At 38.2% G+C, this 23,653-nt stretch overlaps 1 protein-coding gene across 2 annotated transcripts in view; it reads right to left on the bottom strand.

Moving 5' to 3' along the window:
- The window catches only part of LOC132086272 (transducin-like enhancer protein 1), a 77,780-nt gene that overhangs the window by 42,130 nt on the left and 11,997 nt on the right, over positions 1-23,653 (bottom strand). The window contains exons 5-6 of one of the 2 annotated variants that reach the window (XM_059491815.1): positions 13,576-13,638; positions 12,662-12,766 (exon numbers count right to left, since the gene is read on the bottom strand). In XM_059491815.1, the coding sequence (XP_059347798.1) occupies positions 12,662-12,766; positions 13,576-13,638 (168 nt within the window). The remainder of the gene's footprint in view (positions 1-12,661; positions 12,767-13,575; positions 13,639-23,653) is intronic. The other variant, XM_059491814.1, reaches the window with a different exon arrangement.

Genomic DNA, 23,653 nt, shown 5'->3' with positions numbered 1-23,653 from the left:
CAATCCAAACCTTTCTATCATAGGTAAACAGATTTATTTATGAAACACCAAATATGCATTGCTTACTGCTCCATTTCCCAATTTTGCTTTGGCAGCAGCTGTCATGTTTCCTTCAGGACGCTTCTACATGTTTATTTTTCCTTGATAATATCACCAATAAAGTGTGTTAATAGTCCCCACAAGACACTTCCTTCTGACCTATTTCAGCCCTAATCTTCAGTACCACTGCAGCAATTTACAAAACTAAGGTCTGAGTTTGCTTTCTTTTGCTGACTGTACACAACTGTGAAGAGCTGCTGATACACCAGACAGCTGAGATCACATTCACAGACAACTCAACCGGCTGGAAAAATGGACTCACAGGAATCTCACAACATTCAACAAGGGCAAGTACAATATCCTACACCAGGAGGAACAATACCATAAATTCATTTATGTTGGGATCCACACAGCTAGAAAGCAGCTTTGCAGAAAAGGTCCTTCCATACCAAATTGTGCAGGAGTCAGCAGCAATGTTCCCTTGTGGAAAAGCAGGTGAGTCTTGGGCTGCATCAGACAAAGTATTGCAGCAGGTCTAGAGAGAGGATCCATCTCTACTTTTCACTGTGGAAACTACAGCTGGATTACCATGTCCTGTTCTGAGTTTCTCCTTACATGAGATATGAACAAAATAGAGAGCATCCAACAATATAAATAGTCCCAGGTCCCTCAGCCCCTCCTCATAGGACATTCCCCAGTCTCTTACATTAATAGCCTATCACCAATGATGGCCTGACGAAAGGCAAGAGGCAATGGGCGCAGACTAACACATGGGAGGCTCTTCTTGAACATTAGAACACACTCATTTTTGACTGAGCCCTTGCACAGGCTACCCAGGGAGCTTTGGGGTTTCCATTTTTGAACTCAAAAGCTGTATGGACATGGTCCTGCATAACTTGTCCTCAGTGGTCCTGTTTGAGCAGGGGCAAGTAGGTCAGATGACTTCCAGTGGTCTCTTCCAACTTTACCAATTTTATGATTTGCAGACTGCAGAATCACAGAACACCTGAGGCTTCAAGGGACCACAGGGGGACATCTGGTCCAGCCTCCCTACTCAAGCCAGGTCATCCCAGAACACGTGGCAAAGGATTGTGTCCATGTAGCCCATGTAGATCTCCAGTGAGGGAGACTCCAAAACCTCTCTGGACAATCTGTTTCAGCACCACGTCACCCACAAAGTAAAAAAGTTCTTCCTCATATACAAATTGAACTTCCATGGCATCAGTTTGTGACAGTGGTCTCTTGTGCTATTGCTCAGCACCACCGAGCAGAGCCTGGATCCATCCACTGACACCCTCTCTCCAGATACGGATCGACTATGATAAGGACATCACAGTAATCTCAATCATCTCTTCCCAAGGCTGAACAGGCCCAAGTTTGTAAGCCTTTCTTCTTAAGTGAGATGGTTCAGTTCCTTAATCAACTTTGTAGCCCCCTGCTAGTGACAGGCCTGCCACTAGACCATGTGCCAATTCTCACTGCTTACTGTTGTCTCCCTGTTTAAACAAGTTTTATTAAAGTGAGTCACCTACTACTATAATTTCTTAATTTTCTAAATACTTCCTTTGAAATATTTGTTTATTTTGGTCAATCTGGTTTCCTTGCTTCCTTGTCTTCTAAATCCTTTATTCTGACAGGAAGAAAGCCACACTCTACAACAGTAAACAAACTCTAAAGTGCCCACCACTGCATGTCTAGCTAATGAAACAAGAATGTGGGTTAGCAGAAGTTGTTTGAGAACTATCCTTATGTGTACAAGCCACAGTGCCTAATGTGGGAAGAGAATGTCCCTTCAGAAACAAAGAATAGAGTCTTCAGTAAGTCTCTTCCATTTATAAACCACATGAAATGTCATGGTACTACAGAAATTTAAGTCCATAAAAGGACAACATGGGCAAAAGCTAGTCAAAACCGTATGTTTCACACATATAGAATTTGTGTGTCAGTGGCACGATTACTTAAAGGCCCATCTGTCTCATGGGTGAAATCCTGTTCATTTTTCATGCTTTATCAAAGGAAATGTACAAGTTAGTGTCTTGGGGTCTTCACACTGATTTTCCTCTCCCACAAAAAAACCAAATGACACCCACAACTTTAGTGGGAAGAGAATTTATGTCAGAAAGCAAATATCCAAGTCAGAAAGAAGATGTAAGTTAACTCAAGTCTTAAATTTCTGAACAGAAAGCTCTTCAAAATTTTTCCTATTTCCTGTTTTCACTTGTTCAGACAATGCAAACCACACTAATAAGTATAAATTCCACAACAACATTTTTAAGCAGTAAAGGGTTGCATAAATTGCCTTTCATAAAACAGAAAATGATGCTATACAGGGATAAAGGCAGTTTGCACATACATTCACCAAACAGCCCTTTTCCCACAAATAATTTCAGTTCTAAGGTAAATAATAAGACAGAGAAGCTGTATTTCAGTGCTCTACTGTACGTACAGTAAGCTCTTGTGTCACTTTAACTATTAAAATAAAAAAGATGCAGAAGGTCCAGCAAAATGCTCAAAGTAGTCCATGAATCGACTTCCAAACAACATGAAGCCTGACTGGAAGCATGTACCCCAAGGTTCAAAATGACTCCACTATTGTTTAACTTGCTTATCAGTGACTCGGGCAAAGGGACAGATGCCTCCTCAGCAAATGTGTCACTGATGACACAGAGCTGGAGCAGTGGCCATACCCCAGAGGGCAGTCTTTCAGAAGGGCCTCAGAAGGGTGGAGACACGGGCAGAGAGGAATCTTCTGAAACTCACCAAGTGCAAATGCAGGGTTCTGCACAGGGGAGGAATAACCCCAGGCATCGGCACAGGCTGGGAGCTGATCTGCTGGAAAGCAGCTCTGAGGAGAAGGGCCTGGGGTTCCTGGTGGACAGCAAGCTGTCCGTGAGCCAGCAGTGTGTCCTGGTGGCCAGGAAGGGCAATGGTGTCCTGGGGTGCATTGGGAAGAGCAGTGCCAGCAGGACAAGGGAAGTAATCCAGCCCCTCTATTCAGCCCTGGTGAAGCGTTCAGCAGGTGAAGTTATTAAGGTGATTAGGGAAATGGAACACTTCCCATATGAGGAAAGGCTGAGAGAGGCCTCAAGAAGAATGACGGATGGGTGCTTATCAGTGTCTGGCAGTATCTCACGGGAGGGTGTCAGTGGATGGATCCAGGCTTTGCTCAGGGGTGCTGAGCAATAGGACAAAAGGCAATGGGCACAAACTGATGCACAGGAGGCTCCACTTGAACACAAGGAAGAACTTCTTTACTGTGCAGGTGACTGAGCACTGGCACAGATTGCCAAGAAAGGTTTTGGAGTCTCCCTCAAGGGAGCTATTCAAGAACCATCTGGACACAGTACTGTGCCATGTGCTCTAGCAATGACATGGCTTGAGTAGGGAGGCTGGACCAGATGTCCCCTTGTGGTCCCTTCCAACCTTACCCATTCTTTGATTCTGAATATATGTATTCTTTGGCTTGCATTTTGAAATATTTTCTACTTTTATGAGAAATTTTGAATTTTTTCAACATGAAGAGAATAAAATTCTTCCAATACCAGAAAGGCTTGGGCTACTCTTAATTACATGGCTAGTACCAGTACATACCAGTACTTTTGCTGAATCACAGGATCCCACTCTTAAATTTTAATAATGTAGCTAGTTTTACACCTACAGAACTAAGAAACAGGTCCTCAGTGCTTCCCAATGTAATTCAAAAAGCATTTTAAAATTAGTATTCAAGGGTAATTTATTTATCATTGATTCTTTTCCACATTTCCACTATATATTGCAAGGGAGAAATGATTCTTATCTTTCCCTTTGTACAAACCTGAGCCGCAACTCTTATCATCTCTGGGCCTTCCTGTCTTACTGTAAACAGCTAGGTTTCACTGCCTTTTCTCCTGGCATCTTCGAGGGCAAGCCCAGGCACCAGAATTAGAAAGATAAGAGATAATACACTTCAGATCACTTTTGTAAGCAGTAAATGACAGGTGTGGGTGGCCTCACCCAAATGATTCTCCACCACACCCACTGAATAAGCCCATCGGCTGTTTTTCCACTAAAGTGACCAGCAATGAAGTATTTAACAAATTTTTAGTGATAATTCTTAAATGTCAGGATTTCCCATTATCACAGAGGGAATAATCGTACAGCACTGCCAGCAGGACTGGCGTTTTCACCGGAGCAGGTCTGCACTAGCAGCCTCTCCAGGCTGGGCAGCCCCTGTGCATCATCCCACGGCACACAGGGAGAGCCCTGCAGCAAGGATGCAGGGCATGGCCAGCAGATGGAATTCTTCCAGCCCAGTGACATCTCCCCAAGGTGCATTAACACTCCCCTACCATGGCTGCACCCACACAAAGGCTTTTGCTGACAGAAAAGGGTTTTCTTCCTTCCCCTGTGCTTTTAGGCAATGCAAGTCAACCTAAAACTGTAGATTATACCAGTGCAGTGCTGACCCACTGAAGCATGAGTAGAGCAATACAACAAGCAGCCCACAAACCAAAGAAGGCCTTTTGCTCGTCTAACCTTTTATGTATGTACAAACACACCATACTTTGTATGACATACACGCAATATTTTACATCTCAATGTATCACTAATATATTGCTACATACAACTTTTATTATATATTACATGTACTGTTCTGCGTATGTTACATACATATTGAGTGTTTATGCTTCTATGTAAAAATGTAGCTCTTCGGTGTGTTTGAACATATGAAAAAATGTGTGTTGCAGAGCTCATTTAAGATTAATACCTGTCTCAATTACTTCATAGCAAAAGAAACCTCAAAAAACCAAACAGAACTGAATCATAAGACCATGTTTTTAAGGGTCCTTGTATTAATTATGTTATTTACCTTGTTTTTAATTTAGATAAAATCTTGTTGTTGTTTTTTTTTCATTTCTTAGGCTAAATTCTGAATAAATAAGGGATAAACAGCAAAGCCGAAGGCAACCAGGAGAGAAGGACTGCCACAATGGAAGAGCCAGACAAGCCTTTGTAAAAAACAGATGCCACAGGACAGGAAGGGAGAGTCAGAGTCACCACAGAAAAAATGATCCTTGCTTGGGAAAACATGTCTCCATCAAAGGACTTCCCAGACTCTAAGAGAAAGTAATAAATTCAGAACCACAGTCTAAAAGTGGCAGAAGATGACCTTAAAATCTCCTGGTCCAGACAAGACAAAGGCTAGTTTTCTGAAAACATTCATGTTCCTCTATCACTGTCAGTGTAAGTCAGTTCAAGAACAAAGCTCTTCTTTAATTTTAGACAAGTACATGTTGCCTTCTCTGAAGGCTCAGATGCAAGCCTGAAGTCTCTAGAATGAAGCTGTCAGCACCACTGCTTCTGCTCTGCAGAAACTGCCAGCACATTTCATTTCTGCGGCAATCATAAATTCCTGCTATTACTCACCTTCTAACCTCAAATCTAGTATTTGCCTTTTTAGCTACTGTTAGCATACCAGCACCATCCAACAACACTTCAAAAGCATGCTCCTACTGCACAGTTGCCAAAAACAACTAGTTCAAGCACGCACCAATTTGGAAATGACTTACAGATATTGCTCTAGAGGGTTTTATTACTGACGTATGATTATCTTAAAAAGTATTTATTTTCCTTTCAGGCACTTTTAGTCTCCAGAAATTTAACTCTTCCTGAACATGACAGAAATTATTAAGTAGCAAGGCTTTTTGTAAATTAAAATCCACAAGGTAAATAGAGGATTTGAAATTATACTCACTATCCTTTTGTCCCACCTACTACTAACTACAAAAACATTTCAGAGACAATAACAAATTAAAAATATGACAGTCATAAGAAAAGCAGCACTTTATTTAGTGTTCCAAGCCAAGATCAGAAACTTGTATGTTTTCTCTACATTCCACAACAACTTTGACACACCAAACAATTACTTCTGAACAGGCATTTAAGCACTTTTGCTAATTCTTGCTTTTATTTACTAACTACTGCTGCTTGTAAGTACTCAGTCTGAAAAGCCAGTTAGCCAGCACCTTTATAAATAGTATGAGATACTGTTTCAGGCAGTTGAGTATTAATTTCAGGCAATTAACTGTTATACAAGATAATGACCTTGGTAGTTCAGCAAGTACTCTGAAAAATTCCAAAACAAGGCAGTTACTAGACAGCACAAATTCTGCAATTGAAACAAACTCTTATGCATATTGAAGAGTTACTGTGGAAAAATCATATCTTTGTCATGCCTTTACTATCTCCTGAAGTTGTCCCAACTGCCTATGCTAGCCTCTCTGTAATCAAGAATAAGGAAAGCAAGCTTCTTGTCTAGTCCTCCCACAGCCCCTATCTCAAGTCTGTCTTGCTCTTCTTCCATGAAAAACACAGCAAGCAGGTTGCTATTTTCTTGTACAATTCCAATGTTTAATATGAACAGTACTTGTGTCCCCCTATTCTTCCTCCACCTGCACCTTTGTCTGCACCTTCCTACTCTCAAGTGACCCCACTGTTGACACTGACACCTAGTCAGAGGTGTATTTTGCCTGCACAGTCCACTTCACTCCCATCCACACAGCGGCAATTAGTTCACCTCAGTTTACCAGTGTTTTCTTCTCAAAATCTGTATGTTTCATTCTTTGCACCACTTCTACTGCAAAGCAGGTCAACCTGCAGCTCTACACTGTTCAACATACTAAGTCCCAACAACTTTCTCTACTCCTACTCACGCTGGGAGGGACAGCTCCATGAACAGAACCACCCTTTGTCCTTACTCAACTAACTTCTTCACATTTCATTTCTCCTCATACACAGTCCAAGCTGAATTCTTCTTTTGTCTGCACCAACCAGAGTTCAGCTCTCCCACCCAACTCCTTCCTCCTCCCAACACACCACATTTCCAACCACTTTCCAGACAAGTACTGAAGGTTACATCATATTTTATCTCAGCCCACAGACTCTATCTACTCCAATTCCCCCACATATCTCAGTATGAAAGCAAAGAAGACATTTTTAAGAGAGAAAAATTATGTGCATCTCTTCATTTTGTCTCCTTTTACTTAAAAGCTTCATTTTTATGAATATTACCCACTTTAACACTATTTTCAAAGCACGTAAGCTATTCTGCTTATACACTTGAATCAAGAGAGGTGAGTTAAATCACTTTCTAGAGGAAGTAATACTTTCCTCTAGGATTAAATAACTTGCCCTCCATGCCAATTTAATATATGAATATATACGCGTACTGCTCCAACCACATTCTGCAAATTCTTTCTTTCAACTGCACTATTCCAGCATTTGCATCCAACTTCTGTGCCTTATATGTCACCAAAGCCATTCTTTCTAAACCAGTCTAAACAGAATAATTTGGAGCCAAGTACACAAAATGAATCAATCAACTCTCCAATATCAAATCCTTCTATCTAACCCTTCCTGAAACCACATGTTCCAATTAGACTTTTTTTCACTATCATCACACACACATTTTACCACCAAAATTACTCCACCTCTGCTGAGAAACAGACCAGTTTAGAGATCTACAGCATTCAAAGTGTACACAACACCCACTCAATAGGAAGGAATCCAGCAAGTGGCACCAACTCACATTTGGTACCCACTATGTTATAAGAATCTGCCCTCTCTCGGCATTCTCATTTGCAGCTGCATATCCACAGGTTTTATTTAGTTAACAATATTTTTGTTCAACTGTCACACTTTCACTCTTTTCCTGAAAGCTCTTAGGCTCCACAAATTTGCAACTGCATACTTGGTCTCACCTTTGACTTGCAGTTTAGATACTAGATCTTATGAGAGCCACCTGAAGTTCTTTTGTTTTTCTTTTTGGGCAAGAACCAAGGTGAAGCTTTTTCCATCCAACCCACATGAAGCCTTACAAGACAAGGGAGGTCTGGCCTGCAACTCCATTCCATTTGACTTTTGGATGCAATTTTGCTCCCTCCAGAACGACTGAGAATATCTTCTTCTGCAGAAAATTGTCTTGTTTAGATACTACCTTCCTCTATATTGCTGCTCCAAGATTCTTCATTTCCCATCAGTCCACAGAGAGTGGGTGTGTGGGGGTGAGGCATCAAGAGGAAACCAAGTTTGATTAATACCATTCTTTCATATTTTACACACCTTCTACCAGATTTTTTCTTTTGAGTAGGAAAAGCTACCAATACATACCAGTACCACTTCCATATTTTTCCTCCAATCTTAGTGGCACCAACAGTAAAAATCTGACCATTGTTTGGGGACTGGTATTTTGAGAACACTCAGCATCATGCTGACAGGTATCTTCCTCCTGTGCTTTCTACTTTAAACTGGTTAACTAAGTTGGGTAGTTACTAAAAGTACCATGAATTCTAGGATTAAATTGGAGTTTCTGTGTGTTCTCAAATATGAAGAATAACCCAGGATATTGCTACACAATAGAGCTCCTATTGCCAGAGTTGAGTAATTTAGACTTGCGGTTATGCAGTTTATGTTAAAAGTGAGGAGAGTGTCTTGTGCTCACTAGATCTCATTTTATTTAATTTAAAAGAACTAGGCAATTTCCCCTCCCTCAGCACATAATGCAGATCATGCCTGAGAAGGATCTAAAGTAATGCTACAGCTGCTTAGCTCTTCCCTTGCACTAAATTCTACATTCATTTCTGCTCTAGTCTGTATTTCTATTTTATAATGAAACATACAGCCTAGTTATTTATAGGCTTTCTAAGGATTAACTACACACTCATAAGAATAAACCCTCAAGAGGTTAACCTCATCCTCTTAAGCTTCACACACTACAATCCCAGAGATAGCTGGCAACCACAGCCAAGAGAGAAAAAATAATCCCACATCTTGCTAATCCTTTAGCCAATCACCTCATGCAACAGCGGAGAGGCCTCTCAGAGGCCAACAACTCAATCTGTCTCAGGAGAACTGTCAGCCCAAATGATACTATATTTCACTAAATCATTAGCAACACACCTCAACAGGAAAAATAAGACATACCTGGCTTCTCAGTGGTATGCTGAAATCGTGCATCAAAAATACTGTGCTGAAGAAAGTTTCCTGTTTGCTGCTTGTATTTCTCATTCAGATATTTTCATATTCGACTCATAAAACTAGTTTATTGATTGGAAAGTAAATCTAATCTTCAATTTGTTCACACCTAGACACACCAATTTAACTTATTAAATCTCCCTAACATGAACCTGTTATTTTCTAGACATATCTCACAAAAACAACCTCACAAAAACCAAGCAGACACTGAAACAAAACACAAGAAAACCCAAACCATCCACAAAAAAGCCAAAATAAGCCTTCAAGTTACACCATAATAGTCTACCTAATTCTTTCATACCATGATCTACAGTCTTCCTTAACTACAGAAGTGGACGCCACTGGCAGCTGCAGCAAGGCCAAGGAGTTAATGGGGGCACTTATCCTTTTAGTTAGGGTTTCTGCTTTGTTCATTATTTATCTAGCAAAATTGCTACTTCATTCTACTCTAATATAATAAATATTAAATGGTGCTATCTTTGAAAAAAATTGAAAGGAGATTGTTTAGCCACACTGCTAACCCATGGCTGACAGTAAAAGCCTTCAAGAACATGTAGGATGAGTGTAAGGCCAAGAGTATGACTGTTAATAACCAAACATCATCCAGGGTTTTTTTCCTGAAGTAAGAATTTTTAATCAACACAGAGGATTAGCACTGCTTGCAAGCTCACTGAGTCCAACTATATTACTTTCTTTAAAAAAATGTGTCAATTTATTCATTCTGTTTCGTACGTGCTTAATATACACCTACTCCAAAGCCTAGCTTTTGATTTTTGTAGTAAAATTCTCTGAAAAATCCTGGTCCTGTGAGACTGTAAGTCTCTATTCTCATAGTCTGTCCTCTAATAGGCTTCCCTCCTTTCAACTGGAAATAAAAAGTATAAAATAAATGTAGTTCAAAATAATTTTGTATTTCAAAATACTTTTCCAGTAATTTAAAAGCCTTTTTTTCCTTCCAGATTTCATACATTGCACAGGACTAACATGAACTTCTCTAACTGAAAAAAGCCAACTGGAAAACTCTTGAATCATCTGGTGTCAGGAAACAATGGCCCTTAAGGACATAAAGGAAGAGGGGGAAAAAAGGCAAATCCTAGCAGAAATGCAGAATTTTATTTAGTAAAGAGAAACCAAGCAAGTTAGTACCAGCTAGCAAAATAAACTTCCCTCCTATCCTCAAGAATTATCATATGCATGTATTTTAGGTAGTGTGACACCAATTGCATCTTCTACAGTTACAGACTGGTCCAGCCTATTTGCACCCTGAAAAGAAGTTTGATGATCTTTCATGCCCATAATAGGTGTCTAAACCGTTAAATTACTATATCTTTTCTTATCTTGAAAGACACTGCACTTCAGCAGCATGGCCCTTCCATTGTTCTTTACGCTAAGTCGGGCCCCTGGACAATACTGACAGCTGCTGTCAAACTGTGCCGTGCTCACCCTCGGTGCAGCTGCCGCTTGTAGGAACAGACAGGCCTCTGATGTGTCCTCCCCTCTGGGGAAAGGGCTTGACACCCTCAGTGCTCAGTGAGGGGGAGCAAAGGTCCACTGAATTGTCAGCCTGATTTTATGCTATTCAGATTTTCCAGGACATACACCGTCCCTTTCAAACAAAACCAAGCATATGTCAGAGCATGAAACTTATTGTGGAGCACAAGGTAACTATTGATTAATAAGACTGTAAAAGATCACTGGGACATACATCTAATTTTGGCATTATGGAAATGCATGCACCTCCGTGGTCAAACAAGTTTTGTGCCCAGCATGTTAATTTCCTCACTCGCAGTTTTGGATTTGTATGGCATCATTCAGGAGTCTTTCAGAAGACACAGGAACAGTATTTCTTCAGGTAAATCTTAGATGATTATAAAACCAAAATGTTAGAGCCTATTATTTCTGCTTCCAAAGAGCTTCCCTCCCTGCTCCCCAAAACCCCTAAAGTTCTTAATTGCATGTGGTACTTGTAGATCCCATGGCTTTTAAGACTTTGGTGCAGACATTAAAAAAAGCAGTTGACATGCCTGAGATAGCAAAATTTGGTTTGTCTAAGTAGCACTATTTTAAGGCAAGAAAGAATCTTGAAAAGTATGTTTTAATATGTTTCCTTTTACTGCATAAACTCTTCTTTAAAACTATTTCATAACGAAGAGTTTTCCATTCCATTTTCATCCTTAAGAAGCTATTTGTTTTAAAAAATGTAAGAAAGAACAGTTCTCTAATCTTTGCTAATCAAATACCACAAATGTACATGTGGCATATTTCAAAGATGAAATCAGGTATTCATAAACTAATTCATTACACCAGCAAAGCATAGAGGAGATTCTGACAAATACAGATGTAATTGTGTGGGTTTCTAAGATGTGATTAGCAAATCAACTAAGTAACAGTCAAAATTTGATACGAAGGAAAAACAGCACAGATTTGAAGGGGGGGTATGTTTATGCAAAGCTAATCTGTCAAGTGTAATAAAGCAGCTTGAATAAAATTTAAGCTGAAAATCCACTGAAGCTCCCCATTTCAGGGAGGAAAAGCTATTAAAAGGAAATGAAGGTCACCCTCCCAGTTTATTTCACCTAATTGACTGCCAATAGCTTACCACAGGCAAACCGACTGCAGATCTGCAATTGAGAAACTGATGAAAGGAGCATTTTCAAGCTGAGGCTCATTCTTTTAATCCTCCCTCTCTCCTATTTTTTTTTTTCCATCTCCAGTTGGGATGTAATTTTAAGCACAGATGGATTAACTGGTTCCATTGTCTGTAGACGTCATTGGACTATGGCACTGTTAATCCGTACAGCAGCATGTCTAATTATCATTACAAAGTGTCTGAGGTAACTATAAAGACCAGCAGGGCATCTTCTCACAAGCAATTAACATAAATTGATAAATGAGTAATTTGAATCCGCTCAAGGCGCTCACATATGAATAAAATCAGAAAGGACAGGTTCTTGTTTCGGCTACTTCTTTCACTTAGTCGGAAGGGCAGAAAACATGAGAAATATTCCAGACTTAGTGGCAGGGGAAATGAACTCATACAGTGGAAGGAATGTATGGTTCAAAAAGTTCATTAATACAAAGCAAATGACTTGTGATTGACAACCAGTCACAAGCAAGTAGTATTAACTTTTTTAGCATATTTAAAAGCACATTCTTGGTGAAAGGCTATTAGAACACTGTGTCAGACAATTAATACTACTTCAAAAGGAAGTGAAGTTTCTATTCAGTAGCTTGCTAATTTAAAATTCATGAAAGATTCACAAGAAAGGGAAAGAAAGAAGAATGAATAGTTGTATAAGCTCCAAGAACTCAAGTGTCACAAAAAGCATGAGGAAAAAGTATCTAGCTCAACTGACATACAATACCCATAAATAAACAAGCAACTCTCCTAAAACTCTATTTCTTGCAGGAAAAGTTTTGTTACATGCAGCACCGCTGGCCAAAATTATGTTCTGACAAAGTAAATTACTACCTTTATCTCTGCTAAAATCTGTGTGAAGCAAAAACACTTCATCAACACTGGGCATAAAAACAATGTCAGAAATCAAAACATTAAGTTTGTTTTAAAAAAATAGCAAAGCAGTAAGATATGAAAGCAAGTTATACACACTGTAGGAGGTAGACCTGGAAGGCCACGTACCCCGATGATGGCATTCAATTCAGCCATGGTCACTTGTTTGGCACGTTCTACAGCTTGGGCCACTTGCTGCTGATGCTGTTGAAAGAAGAAGGGGTATAAGGAGGAATTTGTGTTAAGGTATTACCACACCGTATCAAACCAGGATCACAAATACTTGAATAACCAGTTTGTCTGCAGAAGCCCACAGTACCCATTGCAAGACATCTCATGCAGGTAAAAGGTAACAATACCCTATTTTTCACCTGCTCAAAAGGAAAGAAGAGACCTGAAGGCAGCCAGCTTATCTCTTCCCCCAAGTCCCTTCATTATTTGTTGTCTGGCAGATGAATAATCATTTTTAATTGAGCCAACAGGACAAGGTCAACTGTACATTAGTTTCAATTTTAACATTTATGGACTCTGTGCCTACATAGCAAAACCAACTGAAATTTTAAACAAGGAAAAGCTTCCCACAACATGCTAAAATCTCAGTCATTCAGACTAAATGTAGGTCTAAAAACTTAAATAGTGTTTTGCATAGGAGCTAAACACTCACCTTTGATATAAATTATGTAGAGAACATAAGCATTCTTATTTCACTAGACCTACACTTGACAACTGAATATCTAATAAACAATCACCATGATTAGAAACAAAAGCATTTTCTTGTATTGCTGCTATTTTACAGACTCCCACTCTCCTCAGGCACTGAATGAGGCTGAGCCGTTGTCACTAGTTTGAACTCAGATTTGTTAGATCAAATTAGCAGGGGGTTTGCACACTTCAGCTATAACATATGTTCCTTACACTTGTGTATTGTGATAAAATTAACATCTTAAAACTAGCTAATTTGCAAACAGAAAAACAACATAATCACACTTTAACAGCTGAACAGTTTTACTTACTTCCTGAGACAAAAATGGGATGACTTGTGCACAAATTGTATTCAATCTCTTCGCAATTTCTGTCTACAGAGTAAAAGTATTTTGATTAAAAACTGCATTTTAGGGGTTTGACATATTAACTATTATACAGGATTATATTAAGTTCAGACAGTGAAGAAAGTAACAAAATACTATCCATTTTTCACACTACTGCAAATATAAATACTTAACATACAAGCCCAGACATGGAAAGAGATTTTGTTAGCTACTCTAGGACATCTGCCATGTCTAAAGCACCTAATCTGTACACACATTTAGGCACAAATCTGGTCCTTGTATATACTTCATTATTAAGCAGAGGATTTTTGAAACCCATTAACTCCAAGATAAAGCCTTTTAAAAGGTAGATTTATTATTACTCAAATTATCAAGCAGCATAATATGAAGGCAGCAGGAGTAGAAGAAAAATGCTTCTTTCCTGATCAATTTTATCTGCCTATTAGAAGGTAAAAAGACAGAAATGCACCATTGGGAATACAAAAGAAATACTAAAACAGAAGTGAGTAAGAATGGAGACAAAAAGTGCAGTCTTCTAAAATCCATATTGAAAGAGAATTAAAATAATGCAAACAAGGAAAAAAGAAATAGATCAGAAAATGTGATCTTATGAACAGCATATTTGTGAAACATTGAAAAGCAGAAGAACAAGGTTAGGAACCAGAGAAGAACAGAACAGTCCTTCAGGGAAATCAACAGAGATTACAGCAGGACAAAGAATTTGAGTCCCACTTTTCAACAACCTCATATATCTTGTACTTCTCTATGTCCCATTTTGTCATGTCAACCTAAACCCTGGATTCCTGGTGGGGTAAAAGGATCCTTTTCTCTCATTACTCAGTGTTATCTGTGTTTACAGCCTTTCAGACCCATACATCTGCCCACAATTCAGAGCTACTATTATAATTAACCCTCAAGCTACCTGTACAATTCCCTCAGTTTTCCTTAAAAACAGCAATTTCAGTCACTGTAGCACAGTTGCACAAAACCAAAATCAGCACCTAGACAAGAACACAACTCATGTAAGAGACACTGAAAAGCTCCTGTCCATCCCTGTCATATAATCAATCCATAAAGACATTTCTTGGTTAGTTGGGGTTTTTTTTAAATGTTTCAAGACAGAAGAAACAAGCAGTCACTACTATGAATCATTAGGCCTTCTATGAAATCTCATGTATTAAAGCTGAGCAAAGATAAACTCACTTAAGTCAGACTAAAACTGTTAACTCTCTGCCAAGCCTTTTCCTGAACCTTTCCATAATTCTGAGGTTTTTCAAGAAGATGCTGTGGTATGTTGATCTTCATACATCAGTCACATCCTAATTGGAATACAAAATCAACCCTCTAGCTTTATGTCTCAGGAGACAGGTGATTTGGGATCTAAGCATAATTAGCAACTTTAACACCTCCTTCCAAACCTCTGACAGACACAGGGAAAATACATGATGGCATCTAGACCTGTAAAACACTTCATCTCTCTTGACATGAAGCACTCCACCTGACCAAAGCCTGATATTTGACACACCCAAAACTATACAGTTTTGCAGAAGCTTCCAAAGAAGTTCCGGGATGGCTTCTTCCTAGGATTAAAAGGTTTCCCTTAACTAAGGGCAATGAAGTGACAGTTGCTTTACAGGAAATCTCTGCCCCCTGCAAGAAGGTGAACATATCTCTATTCTCAACAGAAACAGCTATCATTTCACAGAGTTCTGTCTGGGCCACAACCACAAAACATCTATAATTCCATATTTAGCCTTTAGTACTCATACTACACACATAATAGCAAAGTCAACACTTGGAAGTTACCAGCTTATCTATTACTGGTCATCAGACTTAACTATTACCAAATCTGTTGGTATTTCTATGTTAAAGGAAAAAAAAAACCGAACGCATGTACTAATGGGCATTTTTCCACATACCTAGTATATCTCTCCAGAAAGCAGGGTACATCAGCTGTGGAAAGGTAGTCTGTTGCATAGCAATCTGTTTGGCTGATGTTTAGCTAAGATGTTTAGGACCCAAGACTTAATTGCCCTAGACCAATGGGAATAATTTTGTTTTTCAGCCAGGAACAAGTATGAATCACAGCAGGTGACAAGAGAGGATAGAGAAGGAATAAAGTAAAGAAACTCACTTGGTGTCTACTGCAAAGTTATTTGGCCTGTATGGGCCACACAAATGGCCTATACATTTACCCTATTCTAAGGTCAATGTTCTTATTGCTGCTATAAGGGGAAAAAATGCAATCCTATTTTTAGTAGAGTCTGTAAAACATGCAAGTTGTCCATATTATTGGATTTTTCTGCTCTGAATCCCAAACATCTGACCTACACTGTAATAACATATCATACATGACATCAAACAGTAAGACAAAAATGCAGTATCATGTGCATCAGGTTATAATTGCCATCCAGTGAAGGTCAGTTAGATATTTAATTTATTTTCTAAAAATTAAGGCATAATCAACTTTCCCACTTTCCACACCAATCTTCTGTTAAAGTATTATCACGCCCAACAGTGTCAGAACAGAAAGGAAAAAAAAAAAAAAGTGTATTCTTCTTAGTTTGTCTTTACCAAACCTGGGCATCATTGAAGACCATATGTGAACAGCAATCTTAATTCAACTACAGTACTAGAGAAACTTAAATGTACATGCCTAAAATAAGTTTATTTTGAGATTTCTTGCTGTTGTTACAAGTGCCAGTTAAGAGACACCTACACTGAAAATTGAAATGACTAGTCAATTAACCATAAAAAAGTCTGCTTGCCTTTAAAAGGCAGTTTGTCTAAGAGAGTTTTCACACACATTTTAAGTACTTAGAACTGTTTATCTACTATGGAATTTCATGCAGCTCCTGTTTGCTGCACTCTAATATAAAGTAAAAAAAGTCATTCACAAACCTGTCAAAAAAATTTTTTGTTGTCTAGCAATTTGTCAAAGTTAAGTTTTAATCCACAATTTATGTAATTTTGCTGATCAAGAGTTGCAAGAGGTTGTCTTAAGAATTGAGAAATAATGAACATTTGTTACTTTAAATGTAAATGCAACAGTTCAATAGACAATGCATGTTTGCTTTTTAAGGTGAAACACCCTTGAGTATGCGTGCACACGTGCCTGTAAGTGTGTACACATTCACTCCGGAAAGCAAAACCCCTTTCTGAAAGAGTCAAGGACAGTTTCATTAACCAAGACTAGACATCAGTTACTGGTGTCATTAGAGTAAGCCCACAGACTGGGGCTCAGAATTTGAAAGTCTTAAAATAAAGGTACTTATCTCGTGTTTCTAGAGGCCTTCGAATATAACATAACTATTACCTAACTGCTCATTTTGAGACATATAAATAAAGAGGTCCTAAGGATGAATAAACAAAGGAAACTTTGCAGAAAGCTGCTCAAACATAGACCAACATGACTAATTGCTCATGTTCTGTGGCTCCTTGGTAAAGCAGGCTACAGAAGCCTGCATCTCTCATGAAAGTCCTCTGAGCTCTACGGCAGCTCTTAGCAAAGCATCTGAAGTGCCCTTAATTGTTTGTGTTCTTAATGCAGAGCCTCTTGAATACATTCATTTTTAATAGCGAACTTGAGTGTGAGGCCCATCAAAGAATAACAAAACTACATCATTCACTGGTTCTTGCTGCTGCAATGATTGTCTTTTGATTTATTTGCAAATGACTAGCTTGTCAGACCCCTGACTGAAGTGCTACCCTCCTTTCTGAAGTATCATTAAAAATTAACATGAAGGAATTCAGCTGCATTTTGTAAAATTAAGTTCAGCAGATGGATTTCTTTCTCTTCACTTGTGTAATTTTTTTTTGCCTCTGTTCCATTTAGTTAAGGACTTAAATGTTTTGACCTAACCACTGCCAAACTCAAGTGTTTGTACTTAAGTTTGTCTTGCACACTTGTTAAAGTGAATTCTTAACATAATGACAAAGAACAAAGCAGCCAGACTAGTTACTAAATACAACACTCATTTAAACAATGCTTTTTACTATGGACTTGAACTTGTTTGTAGAATTGAATTCTGTTTTCCTTCTTTATTGTTAGAAAAAAAGTATTGACCTGTTTTCCTTTAGAGTGGTCTGCTCCAGATAATTTTGCACTTTGATAGCCTGTACTTTCCAAAGTTCCACATAAGGTATCATACCTAAATCACCACAATTTCTTGAAAAGGACAAATTTTTGCAATGAAATTAAAAGGAAGTATAATACAAGTATTCAGGTTGTATTTCACGGCATAACAAACACCCATGTGTATTTTAGCTCTATGTAAAAGCCCTAACTTATGGGAACCAGCAGTTTAACTTTGGAGTTAAAGAACACAGACTTTCTCTGAGGAGAATTAGTTAATCCCCTTTCAGTTTCAGAGGTTTCAAGGGGAGTAATTTTGGGTTTTCTCCAACCAGTGTCTACCAATACATATCCCAGTACTAACTTCAGCTATAGGATCCATGGTGATTTAAGACAAAAATTAAATCTTACAACACTTCAGTTTTAGCAATCACTTGCCCTGCAACAGCTGCTCCATTATTATGGCCCAGGCTCATCAAAGCTGTCCAGATTCTATTTTACAAAGCGATGCTTGGCTAAAAATGTCCATTTTATGTCAGGAGCTTGTTATTCATTCCTGCACTGAACTTCCAGTATCACAAAGTTAGAGCAGTGCTTTCAGATCTGATCTATCACCAGTTCTGAAGTATTCTTTTACATTTTTATTTTTGCTATTATTTTGATCCAATTTTGCAAGTAAAATTTGTAATAAATTCAGAAAAATACAGCTTAAGAACAACATGATTAAAAATAAAGCAAAAACCACCAATGTTCTGATAATACCAAAGAAACATGTCCCAAATCATTCCCCTCAAGCAAAAGAATCAGAGAATCAGCCTTTAATGCACACAAAGGAATATACTGTTAAAACACATTCACAAAAGCTTTAGAAGGTAATTCTTAAGCATTCTGCCTCTGCTTACACTTTCAGGAATTAGAAAGCCAAGTACAACACTGAACTCCTCCTGGAAGGACAAAATGGACTTCCTGCCATTTACAGCATGTAACACAGTAATCCACTGGGGAGGAAAGGTCAACGTTGCACTTTTGGTCATTACTGAATCATTTGAGATTATCTGTGGTGGGGATGAGAAGAAAAATCGAAGCCTATGAGAATGCTGTGAATGGCTTGACCTCAGCCCAGTTTTCATCTCCATCTGTCTATAAGGCATGTGAATAAAAGCCCTCTTTCTGGGACATGCTTGACCATTTTTTTAAATTCCTGCTGCAAGGCAGAACTCATTCAAATACCCAAAACTTGTGAAATGCAGTAAGAAACTGTATATTTTAGTCTTGTGTTGAAATTTAATATCCATTTAGTGTTTTATTTTTTCCAACAGAATCACTGAAACAAGCAATGCACTTAAATGACAAAGCCTTTATTCTTTTTGTGATCAAAATCTTCAAAAACAAGAGAAAGCAGACACATTCAGAGAGCAATTACAGAAAAAAATGCATTTCACTGTACTTAGCTTTCTGCATGCTTTGTTAGTACTTGCTATAGCAAGACTCCAGCATCTCCAAAAATTAGTTGCTAAGAATTCAGGGGATGAGGGGATGTTGGAATTATAATTAAATCTCAAAACCTAAACACTCAAAAGCTTCAAATGATTAAGGCTAGCATTCTGTGAACTTTGCTGTTCATGTTATTGAATCCAGGTTGAGCACAGAGATATGCATATATTATGAATGCCCTTTTATTTAAAATTAATACACTACATTCCACTTTGGCAATGGCTGCAAAAGAAAAAAAAAATAAAAATAAAGGCAACATGCTATTTAAAAGTTTAGGCCCCCACACTATATCAATGTCAAACAACAGCATGTCAAGCTGAGATTCAATTCAGGTAAGTGCCACTGCCAAATTTTCTTGTTCCCAGACGTGCTTTAAGGTTATTTTATTGCTTAAAATTTAATTTCTTCCAACTTGCGTTTCCATGACAACACTGGCTAACCCTGCAAATCATTTGGGTAATTGGATATCTTATCTTTCTATTGCTCTCAAATCCAATGATTCTGGAAGAACTGCAGCAGCCAATCAAATTTACAGGCCTCCTGAGTAATAGACTTGCACAAGTAGCCACATCCATCTCCCCTTTTACTGCTGTACTAACCAACCTGTGACAAATTGTGGAAGTCGGCCTTCCAACTGTAATTAAAATTACAAACACTTTCATCACTAGTACTCTCACCAATAGGAAGGAGTGAGAAGGTTTACTCTCAACAGATACTTGATATTCAATCTGACAAGAAGCAATGGGTAGCATTCATTTCAGCAACAAAAACAATCTCTGAATTTTGGGCATAAACTTCAGTTTAGCATGACATGTAATTAATAAATACAGTTTCCTTATGCCCCACATTAGTACTACTCATTTTGAGATCAGTCACCCACAAAATGATATTAAAATCCCAGAAGACTGGGATGAAAAATCTTTAGCAAAAAAAAAACCAAAAGACCACTTTATTGCAAGTAGGAGTGGGGAAAAGAACTAGCAGAAATATTAACAGAATAAAAATTCAAAATTGTAAAGATACTGAATGCTACATAGTTTCCAAAATGAAATTAGAGAGCTTTACTTCAGTACCTAAACTACTTTTATCTGAATCCTCTTAGATGTTCATTTAAATTACAGAAAGGTCACAATAATTTAAACATAAGCTACATATGATGCATAAGACAACAGCTACACTTGCCAACTATCTACTACAGATTTGGATCCCATTCAAGTGTAAAGTGACTGGATATATTTCAGATGTCTAATTTCAATGCTTTATAAAAATAGAGAGAGGCTGTGTGTAACTCAATGAACCACTGTACACAACTGCCCGTCCCATTTACAGCTGTAAGTCCTGTTGAAACAAAGCCAACGGGCAACAAAGAGTCTGTTGTCAGGATGTCGAAGTGCTCCTTTCACATATCTTGACTATGTCAAGACTCTTCTTAAACTTGGCTAAAGAGGGCAGTTACCACATTTCTCCTCTAATCTAACTTCAGCCCATCTTGCTTAAGCACTCACAACTACAAAAGGTGTGTTTATCTAAATTCTAGTTCCATTGTTTGGTTTCCAAGCCTAAGCTAACCTTAAATACACACAGAAGTATTTAAATCTCTAAACTGAGCACACAGCTTTGTTTTACTTTCAAGCTGTTTTCCAGGACACAGAGTTCCCACTTTTATTTAGACTACAAGAGATGCTGAGAGAATCAACGGCTGACTCCAATCCAGAAGAGGTCTTTGCCACCTTTGCCTCCAGGGACACAATTTCTTTGAACCATACTGCAGACATCTAGAGACTTGCCAAACATCTCAACAACTAATCAGGCAGAAAACATTGCTATAATACAAACTGGGAAAGGACCGGCTTGGTAGACCACTGTATCAGGTAGCTAAATAAACTCACAGGAGACATCCATCCAGTAGGAGAATAGCCCAAAGTATCAGGAGAACCAAGAGGTTTTTTTGAGAAACATAAGCTATCAATGAGTTCCCCTCTTCTCATCTAACGAGTTGTTATGGTGCTCTATAAGCAGCATGGTCTCCAAAATTACCCAGCACACCTTGCAGTATTATTTTTAAGGTCACTAAGAACTTGATTTATTCTGGACAACTGAGCAACACTGCACCACACAGTAACAGAGGAGACAAAGAGCACAGAAAGATAAAAGAACATAAAAAGTATAACCCTAACTGCTACACTCCTACCAGGAAAGAGCACCAGCAGCTCTTAATTTAGTTTAGGATGCTATTTTAAAATTATTTCCTATTTCTGCAAATATCTTTTCAGTACTTGTCACACTGAGCCGTTTGATTGGGATGGCAGTAGAAAGTCAAAGCTCTTACAGAGCTGGAGAAGTACCAGGAATCAGTTTCTCACAAATCAGAGCATGAAGTTCCTCAAACCAAGCACATACATTTACAGTATGCAAGTCAATAACAAAGCTGCAGTCAGGATTCTGTTCTTGTCAACATTCAAGTAAGACTGTAACAGCAGTAAGACAAGAATTTATTTACTAGAACAATAAGTAGAGAAATATTAAGACAAAGGTCTGAACTATTGGAGGGGGGGGGAATCTAATAATTATGCAACAATCAGACTTTAGAAATAACTACCAAAGTAAGCATACCAACTAAGTCACATGTACTACTCTAAATGCAGTTTCACCATTTTAAAATACTTAGTATAGTCACAGCTCAGTTTCAAAAATCTATCAAGTCAGAAAAACAATTTAAACACTTATTCATATCAATGCTTCAGGTGCCATTAGTTGACTCACTAATGAATAACAAGTTAAAAGGATTGACAACTCCTTTGATAGTAACTAGTGGAACTACCCACCACATAGGATTTGTAAGGAAGGTGAACATAATGGATATTTTCACTGCATAGGGAAAAAGGTTCAGAAATATTTCAGCAAAACTTTGGGAACATGACACTAAATTCCTTACCCATTTTATTATTTTTATATATATTCTGTTGCTTACAGAATAGAAACAATAGTAAAAAGACTATCTAAATTGCATTCTAATAGACAAAAATGCCATAAAAAACCACAGGTCCGAAATATTTTTCAGCAAAAAACATCAGATTTATGCAAAGTCCAAAAACGGTAAAGTAATTACAGATAAGAGAGAAAGATGATAACATCTTTGCTAAGAATCTGACAGTCATAGCATTATTAGGAACAACACTAGCAGCACATCAAAAATTTCATGGGAAAAAGGACAAAACCACTTGATTATTAAACCATGTACGGATAAAATAATTTGAGTTTTTTTTGAAACTAAGAAGTCCTGCATTCATGATAAGTCCAGTATTTTTTAGTGTTTCCCACTAACAAGCATAAGGATCTCTTCATTTACCCTAATCCTCAATTTGCAAAGAATTTCAAGCTGAGAAAGACAGAATATGCTAGAGAATAGCTTCAGAACTCACTTTACAGTGAATGGAAAAATGGACTGAAAAGTAAAAAGGACAGGGATAAAGGCCCATAGCATGCCTAGACAGGAACATAAAAGAAAAGGAAATAATGGGCCTTAGGAATGAAATTCTCGGTCACAGAGGATCAGAAGTTGAACATAAGTCAATAGCAGGCTGTTGCAGAAAAGGCTGCCACCGCAGTAAGCCGTATTCTGAGCAAGCCTTCTGTGCCACTCAGCAAGGCATTTCCTCCCCTGGAGTACTGTACTTCAGCTGGGCAACACCATTCAGAGAATGAACACTCGACTTCAGAGGTATGCAGCATGGTTCTGCAAGGCAGGGGAATGATTTGCTCTCCTTGTCCAGGGTGAAGCAAATGCATAGTAAAGAGCTGAAGTTTCAGAAAAGACTGAAACTGTAACTCAAGAAGCACTTCAACAGCAAGGACATAAAAGCAATCTGTTACCTGAAGAGCTTGAGGGTTGCCACTGCTGTTGAAGTCTTTGCTAACAGATAGAACAAGCATCCTATCAGTAATGACATTGGTATAGCTGATCCTGCTAGGAGGACACAGGGAGGCACTAGGTCCCTGCTAATGACGTGATTCTAGAGCTCATATTTCAGTTTGAATAAACAACCTAAAAGGTTTCCATAGGTCTTGTTGAAAATTTTGCTTTTGTTTAACTGACAATTTATAGTCACCATCTGAGGTCACAGACAGCTAGACTAGTTTCTGTCTGAAAAGTAATGGCTGGAAAGCTTATAACCAGCCATTTTACAACAATAGAAATTTTACACCAATATTTTACAACAATAGAAATTCAGAATGACCTTACACCCTTGCACCTTAAAGAAAGATGAATGTTTTACCTTTTTTTTAAGCAAAACAAAAGGCTTTGTTGTAAATAGGAACTGTTGGAGCAAAAGTACAAAAGAATGATCTTTCTGTAAGTCATTTTTCCCAAGAAAGGATGAAAACCCTACACTTTCTTCCCAGCTTAATTCAAATTTCTATACTTGAAGTTGAGATAATCATGTCTTGAAGCAGAGAGCATGGCATTTCAAG

Source organism: Ammospiza nelsoni, chromosome Z (genome assembly GCF_027579445.1).
Source record: "Ammospiza nelsoni isolate bAmmNel1 chromosome Z, bAmmNel1.pri, whole genome shotgun sequence".
NCBI lineage: Eukaryota > Metazoa > Chordata > Aves > Passeriformes > Passerellidae > Ammospiza > Ammospiza nelsoni.
Note: the sequence above shows the minus strand (reverse complement) of the source record. Positions and strands in the feature narration are given on the sequence as shown.